General features: G+C 45.0%; 1 protein-coding gene across 1 annotated transcript; it reads left to right on the top strand.

Annotated features, from left to right (window-relative positions):
* Nucleotides 1–3715: 3715 nt before the first annotated feature.
* Nucleotides 3716–8429, top strand: WNT8A (Wnt family member 8A; the record flags this gene model as incomplete). The annotated part of the gene is made up of 6 exons (XM_079701855.1): nucleotides 3716–3921; nucleotides 4025–4058; nucleotides 4289–4427; nucleotides 5568–5693; nucleotides 6573–6715; nucleotides 7881–8429. The coding sequence occupies 6 exons, from the start codon at nucleotides 3716–3718 to the stop codon at nucleotides 8427–8429; spliced, it is 1197 nt and encodes a 398-aa protein (XP_079557981.1).
* Nucleotides 8430–8685: the final 256 nt, after the last annotated feature.

Here is an 8685-nt window from a genome sequence, read left to right as displayed (position 1 = left end):
GGGCAAACCAGGATGGTAGCATCAAGGCTCTCTTGGCCCCAACTCACTCTGTAACCCTGAGTAAATCCTCTCTCTCTGGGCCTCAGTTATATCCTTGTAAAAATGGGAGCCTCTAGCTCAGACACACTCTATGCCTCTATAAATGGCCTCTAGATTTCCTGAAGCTGGGCACAGCAAGGGTGACTCTGGCTTACTCCTCACTGATTACTGCCCCCAGTATTCCCCTAAGACTCCTGGTATCTCAACATCCTGGAACATAAGGTGGAAGGGGCCTTCAGGATTATCCCATCCTACTCCTCTCTAGCTCTATGAATACCATTCCAGTGGAATACAGTGCATTTATTCATTGCATTCCACTTACCACTTGATGCCCTACATTATAGTTAGATACAGACCTTATCTCCTTTTTACTAGATACTAAGCTCCTTGAGGGCAGGTAGCAAGACTTTGGCTCAGCAAAGGTTAAAGCCTTGCACATAACTGGAACAAACAAATATTTGGTGTTAAATTCTACAGACAAATCTTTTGCACTTTACCTTCCAGTGGCCTAGAGGGAGGATACAGGGATCCAGCGGTGTGGTGGGAGGCAGCTTGTCCAGTCTCAGAGAACCTAAATAAATTTTTAGGAATTTTGCAAACTGGTTGTTAAAACAGCTGTTATTAAAATTAAATTATATAAACTTACAATTAAACTTATAAATAAATTAATTATATTAAAAACAAAGGGGAAAATAAAAAGGAATTCCCTGGCCGTGCAGTGGTTAGGACTCAGTGCTCTCACTGCCGGGGCCTGGGGCTCAATCCTTGGTCAGGGAACTAAAATCCCATAAGCTGCATGACACAGCCAAACAAAAACAAAGATAAGTAGTCAAAATCTATCACTTCCTAATTATTTTACTAGATTTTACTATTATCTATACCCTTAAGGTTACTTACATCTATTATACCTACGATAAAAATACTGTATAATGATGTGCCACTATTTGTCTCTTCCCAAGTCCACATTGGTAGTTTGAAATCAGCCATGGTGGAAGTATTTACACCAGGCAAATCAGCAAACACTACCAATCATGTCTCCTATCACACTGAAACTGGTTGTTGAATATCTACCAGCACACCACTAGCTCAGATATACTACTATTCTGTCTGTCTGGTCATAGGCCCACTCTACCTCCACAATTGTCGTCTACTCTGGTCTTCAGTTCCTGATTTCCATTCCCAGAAGAGAGAAACCAACAGTTGAAAGAGTTGAATCGTCACTTAGAAACTAATGAGATAATAGGGCTGAGGTTAACGAAATGGATGCACAAGCTGGTTATAAATGATGTGTAAACTTCAGTGTGGAGCACCAATCTCTGGCTCTTCTCTTCCTCCAGGAGACCCTCTACCACAATGAATGACTATGATCAGTCCAGCACAGCAGTCTTATGTAGACAGAGTCCCAAAGGACTCTGAAGAAGCCATTGGTTGCCCTCCAGGTGTCCATCTCACAGGCTTATCCAGATGGCCAACTGAAGGATTTAAAGATACATAAGATTCCCATGCTGACAGCTGGAGAAGACAAGATTTTCCCATCTCTGGCCTACAATCACCTCTGGGGTTAATAAATTTTGTAAATCATAAAATTAGGATTATAGCATGTAAGAGAGCTGGTAGAACCCTTAGAGGTTATTCAACACTCAACATCTTCCCAACTCTCTCATTTTTCAAATGAAGCAATTGAGTCCACATGACAGTAAATAGCTTGCCCAGGGTCACATAATAAATTAGTGGCCAACATCCAAGGCTCCTAATACCTGGAGCAGAGGCCTTTCTTTAACATCCTAAATTCCTTTTAGAGAACTTATGTGATCTTTAGAGAATGTGAGCAGGAGCAAGCACAAAGTTTACACACAAAAAGCTCACCACCTTCCCCTCTCCTTCCTAGAAAATTAAAGAATATTTTTATAGAGTACCAACTAAATGTCAAGTGCTATGGGGAGCACAGAAGAACAAGACCCAGTCACTCATACACAGGAAGTGAATGTGAGATCACTCCTAAAACTCTTTCAAGGGGTGTGGGAGATTCCTTGGGTCTAATGTGACCCCTGTTCTGACCACACAGTCAGTGGCATGGAAATCAGCCCTACTGTCTTAAGAAGTGAAAGTTAAACAATAGATTTTTTTTTAAGTATCATTCAGTTACAATATCAAATCAGTTTCAGGTGTAAATATTAGATTCTTGATTGGGAAAAGTAGGAAACAGAGAAAAGGCCACTGAGGCAAAACTCAGTGTGCTTTTCCCAAGTAACTCAGTGTGGGACACCTCTCTTCCTCAAGGAGAGAATCCCACAGGCAAGGAAAGGAAGAGAGCTTGCTGGGCCGAGAGCCAGAGCTTTAGTCCATTAAGGACATTTTGCATTTGAGACATTCATACCCATCCTCCTAGAAAAATGAAACAGAAAAAAAGACAGAATAGGAGCTCAAATTTCTTATTAGATTTCAACATATCTAAAATCACTCTGTCAAACTGCTATAAAAATTTCTAAACATTTTCATTTCTGTACTTATCTTCTCACATAAAGATAATAGTTTGCAGGCTGACACTAATCCCAGCCCACACTTTGAGTTCACTGCTCTAAAAAGGCCTGGGGACTCCTTGGCCCCTGGAACTCCTTTGGTGGGGGGATTTCTGAGCTCCCTTTCTCATCCAAATCCAGTCCAGGGTGCTGTGAAGTGATCTGGATTGTGGTCACAGAGTAATGAGTTAGGACTGTAACTTCCTGTTTGTACTTTCCTCTGCATCTCTTTAGCCTGCCTTCCCCAGCCTTAGAAAAGAGTTTCACCAACCAAGGAAGGTCTCCACCCCTTCATTGCAGTCCCCGACCCTACCTAATATTGCTTTGGGTTCTTCCTAGGGGCCACAAGTTCTTTTATTCATTCATTCCTTCACTCATTTGTTCATTCATCCAGGCATCTTCTTCAGCACTAAGAATACAAAGTGAATCTTAAAGACAGATTCCTGCCTAAGGAGCTTATGTCCTAGTAACAAAGTGCTATCAGAAAGAAAGGCATCAGTCTTCTTAAATATAGCCCTGGGTGGCCCAAAGGTTGATTCTCACATATACAAGCAGTTAACAAACTAGAGCTCAAACAAATATAAAATGGTAGACCTACTAGGAATGAAGTAAATTTACCAGAACTTACTTTGGTTGAATATGGTAGAAGGGACTGTTGAGAGGTGGCCTCTGAAGTGTGTCTGCTCCAGGGTCCCACGTGACTTTACAGTCATCAAGGGAGGAGGTAGGAATGGTGCACTTGCTTACTTGGGTAAAATGAGTAGGAGAGGGCCCCAAGTAGAGTTCCTCTATAATTATTAACACCTTGAGGAGGAAGGCAGGGTAAGGAGTGGGGTCTCATTAACGGGTGAGGACACTGTAACTTTGAGGGATAGATGACCTATCTTTAGAATTAGCAGAGTTAGGAAACTTGCTTGCTCTGGGCTACAAGATTCTGAAAAATGAGCCCTCAAGCAGGAAGAGACAAAAGTCTGACTTATAGAGGGTAGAAACCTCCTGGGTAGGGAAAGGCTTCAGCCCATCTGTCAGCCTGGGAGGGAGGAAGGGCTGGCAGGGCGGGGCAGGGCGGGGCTTCCCTTGGAGGCTTTGGGCTGAGTCCCTCCTCCCTGGTCCCCCATTGGGTCAGTGGCTCCTACAGCCCTGCCAGTGAGGGACAAATGAGAAGAGCTGTTGATTTTTTCCCCCTTGGCCATTCAGCATTTCCCTACATAAATACTGAGAAAGATCCTGCCCTCTCCTCACTTCTCTGGACTTGGCCCTGGGCTAGACTTGGTCCCCTGGGGGTGGGAAGGGCCATGGGGGACTTGTTTATGCTCAGGGTGGCTGTGGGCATATGCTATGCAACCTTCAGTGCCTCTGCCTGGTAAGTCCTTCCCTCTCCCTCCCCCCCACCGCCCCCCTCACCAAGGAAGCTTCTACTACCTCATCCCCATTCACCATTGCCTCACTTTTTCTCTTTTTGGTAGGTCAGTGAACAATTTCCTGATAACAGGTCCCAAGGTAGGATGATCTCCTGCTCCTGTTTTTACCCATCCAGGTTCCTAAGGGAACTCTTTTGGGGAAAGAAAAGAGGGGAGAGGAGATAGTGCCAGAAGTCACCCACCCAGAGGAACCTATGATTGATTATTCCCTAATGGAGAGCTAACCCATTTGAGTCTTGCTTGCACCCTCTGACCCAGACAACCTGACTAGAGCCAGGGTTGAAGCTCACATCCTTTTCCCTCTGCCAGGCCTATCTGACCTACACCACCAGTGTGGCCCTGGGTGCCCAGAGTGGCATTGAGGAGTGTAAATTCCAATTTGCTTGGGAACGCTGGAACTGCCCTGAAAATGCTCTCCAGCTTTCCACTCACAACAGGCTGAGAAGTGGTAAGTTTGTGCACCTGTACAAGGGGGTATATGTCCATGAAGTTGGGCTTGAAGTATATATGTATGTGTAACATGTATGTGTACAGTGAAATGAAAAAGTTAGCAGTGATCTGCCACTTCCTTGTTGTGTGACCTCAAGTGAGTTACTTCTCCCTCTCTCAACTTCAGTGCTGTCATTTGGGTCAATAAGGTCAGCTGCTTAGCTCACCAGGAGTGTTGTGAGGGTTGAATGAGGTGAATACAAAGGTATCTCTAAAGAAATTAATTACTCTATTTTTTAATGCATGTCTGTATTTGTGTTTGTATACACTTATCTTGTACTGATTTGCATGAAACAAAAATGGGGAAAGGGCTCTGTGTTTGCAGCCTCTGAGGGAGTTTCAACTGTCATAAAATCCCAACAACAGAGAAACTGAGAGATCACACATGGAGCTATGCTTCAACTTGAGTGTGTGTGTGTGTGTGTGTGTGTGTGTGTGTGCAGTTGTTTGTAACTATGTATAGTAGTTTGCATGAAAGTTGTTTATGTAGAAACTATTAATGAAGAGAGTTGCCTGAGAAAAGCTGGGGGGAAGGGAGTAAAGAAGATGGGGAAAAAAGTATCTTCCTGTGGGGTATACAAATAGGATGAGAAGTAAAATGGGACAATGTTTATAAAGAGTTAGGAAGATACAAGCTCAGTAAGTGGTAAGTATTATCATGATGATTATTACATCGCTCCAACTCCATGTCAGAGAGAAGAAAATACCCTTCTCTCTTTCATAAGCCAGCCTCATAGCTCTGAGTCCTCACTGCCTAAGGACAAGAAGCAATCGCTAACGAACAGAGGCCTAGGCTGGATATCAGGGGGATAGTGTCCTGGTCCCAACACCATAACTGGTGAGGAGAGTGGCCTTGGTCTCATCACTTTATCTCTGGGTTTTACTTTCCCCATCTGTAGCATGGGGATGCTCATTCCTGCCTGGATGAAGTAAGGATGCTGGAAAGGCATGCACTGTTCTCTCAAGTAGAAAAGCATTCTCTTAATAAACCCAAAGAGGGAGGGGGACAGGAGAGAGAAATGAAATGGCATTGCTTTTCCAAAAACTCTGCTTTGGGTCATCAGGGTCCTGGTTTCCAGCCCCCTCTTTCTTTCCAAAGCCACCAGGGAGACTTCCTTCATTCATGCTATCAGCTCTGCTGGAGTCATGTACACCATCACCAAGAACTGTAGCATGGGCGACTTTGAAAACTGTGGCTGTGATGAGTCAAAAAATGGAAAGACAGGTAAGTTGTGCTCTCTGATGGGGGTGGGAAGAGGTGAGGGGTATAGAGCTGAGCGTAGGCTAAACTCTTCCAGGGAAAGGCTGAGGGACACAGCTTCTTCAAACCCCTAGACTCTAGCAGCAGCTTCATTGGTGGGAGCTCCTAGATCTAGACCCTCCTAAGAACTGAGCTGGATCCATGATTCCAGGATCAGCAAGTAGCACCAAGCTCTAAAGCCAACAAGGCATCTAGGAAGGAGGCCAAAGAGAGTTTAAAGCTAACCCTTGTATTTCAGGCTTAGAATGACTTGTACATAATCCAGAGCTACCCAATTATCTGCAGACAGCCTAAGAGACTTAGATTTGTCACTAATGAGGGAGGAGGTGGCTCTAACAAGACTACTGTAGCATAATGGTACAGAATTCTAGAATGTTTGAACTGCAGTGAACATTTGAGATCCTCTAGGCCAGCCCCAGCATGCCTACCTTTACTTTGGGTATAGAGTTGAACTGTCTAGAGTTGGGGAGTGCCTGAAGGGTGGGCAGTTGGCTTTGGGAATAGGACTACCCTCCACTCCCACCCAAAATACCTCCATTTCCCTGTTTCACCTTTTTCTTTTTCCTTTTTTCCTTTTTTTCTTTTTTTTTTGGTTGCCCTGCGTGGCTTGCAGGATCTTAGTTCCCTGACCAGGGATTGAATCCCAGCCTTCGCACTGAGAGTGCGGAGTCCTAACCACTGGACTACCAGGGAATTCCCTCCCTGTCTCACGTTTAGCTATAGCTTTACACACTTCTAGGACTCTTGGGGATGGTTTGTCTATGTCAGCTAAAATGACCTTGATTCTTCTCCAGGGACTTAGCAGGAAGCTATATGCAGAACTTATTCTTTCCTTATGTGTAGGAGGCCATGGCTGGATCTGGGGAGGATGCAGCGACAATGTAGAGTTTGGGGAAAGAATCTCCAAACTCTTCGTGGACAGTCTGGAGAAGGGGAAGGATGCCAGAGCCCTGATGAATCTTCATAACAACAGGGCAGGCAGGCTGGTACGTATAAGAGTTGACCAATGAGCCAACAGGCTCAGTATTTACAAAAGCCTCACATCCATACAGACCTTCACAACTTACCAAGAGCTGTCTCATACATGTTTCATCCTCACACCACTCAGCAGGACTGGGATAGCTACCCCCATTCTCTGGATGACAAAGCCAGTTAAGGCAGAGCTGTGGCTTGGCCAAGGCAATACAGCTAATAAGTATCAGAACCAGGCAATGAACACAGATCTTCTAGCCTAGTCCTTTTATCACTAAACCTTATACGCTAACTCCTTCTACAGGCAGGTTTCTGAGAACACAGAACAATACAGAACAAAGGGCTTGCTTCCATGACTTAAAATTTTAACCATTTCAACTGCATTTCTAGGAAATTAACAGGGGTTTATCATACAACCTATGTCCTAATGTCTTTCTGGGCTTGGAGGGGTTGGGATTGATCTAAGCTTCTCTGGAAGGTCTAATCTCCCCCAAGACTTCTGGTGGGGTAGCAATCCTTGGAGTATTCTGAACTGAAATCTGGAGTCTAGTTGTATTAGAAGCTAAGAGCATAGAAATTTCCCTTTGAACCTATACCTAGATGTCCTGGTTGCCCATGGCAAAGGGAAGAGGTTTTCAAGGCAATTACAACCATGGGTAATCACCTTGGGGGTAGGGATTCAGAATCCAGAGCTTCCTTCCCTCTGGGAGAGGGCCCAAAAGACAAATCCAAATACCCACAAATACTCTAGCCCCCAGCTTCAACACAATAACAGTGCCAATGATCATGTTTTTCATTTTTAATTTACAAAATACTTTCTTGATCATTCTTATTCTTATGGGCAGAAAGAGAAACAAGCTCACAAGTGATGAAGTTGGGCCTTCAGCCTAGGTTTCCTGACTTCAGTAACCTTCTCAACACTTGCCTCACTTCTTCCATAAGAATCACTCAGGGGAACGTTAAAATCACCAATACCATGGCCTTTAAACCTCTGAACTTCCTAATTGAGAAGATATGGGGTAGGGCCCAGATCTTCTTACGGGACTCCCTCATAATTCTAATGTACTCTAAAGTTAAGAAGCACAACTCTAAAATATTCCATTGATTGCTAGCCTTTGGTCTTCTCTACCCAGAGCCAATCTCCTTTTGTCCTCCCTCTCTCTTTCTCTCTCTGTGAAGGCAGTGAGAGCCACCATGAAAAGGACTTGCAAATGTCATGGCATCTCGGGGAGCTGTAGCATCCAGACATGCTGGCTGCAGCTGGCTAACTTCCGGGAGATGGGCAACTACCTAAAGGCCAAGTATGACCGGGCACTGAAAATTGAGATGGATAAGAGGCGGCTAAGGGCTGGGAACAGTGCCGAGGGCCACTGGGCACCCACTGAGGCCTTCCTTCCTAGTGCAGAAGCTGAGCTCATCTTTTTAGAGGAATCGCCTGATTACTGTACCCGCAATTCTAGCTTGGGCATCTATGGCACAGAGGGTCGGGAGTGTCTGCAGAACAGCCACAATACATCCAGGTGGGAGCAATGCAGCTGCGGGCGCTTGTGTACAGAGTGTGGCCTGCAGGTGGAAGAGAAGAGAACTGAGGCTATAAGCAGCTGTAACTGCAAATTCCAGTGGTGCTGCACAGTCAAGTGTGACCAGTGTAGGCATGTGGTGAGCAAGTACTACTGCACGCGCTCCCCAGGCAGTGCTTGGTCCCAGGGCAAGGGCAGCACACGATAGCACCCCACAGGAACTTACTTGCTCAGTTGCATGACAATGGAGGGGAGACACAGCTTTTCTCTGGGAGAGAAGAGATAAGAAAAACAATTGGAAGGTCACAGGGTTGATCTGTAGTCCTCTTGATATCTGCTGTACATGGGAAAATGGAGGCCTAAGATTATACAGCATGTTCTTGACAGAGCTGAAATGGGAATCTGGGCTTGGGTAGAGCCCATTTCATCTTTCCTACAAGTTACTTCCTGGTCTTTCTGCCTGT

The sequence above is a fragment of the Hyperoodon ampullatus genome (assembly GCF_949752795.1).
Source record: "Hyperoodon ampullatus genome assembly, chromosome: 4".
Taxonomy (NCBI): Eukaryota; Metazoa; Chordata; class Mammalia; order Artiodactyla; family Ziphiidae; genus Hyperoodon; species Hyperoodon ampullatus.
Note: the sequence above shows the minus strand (reverse complement) of the source record. Positions and strands in the feature narration are given on the sequence as shown.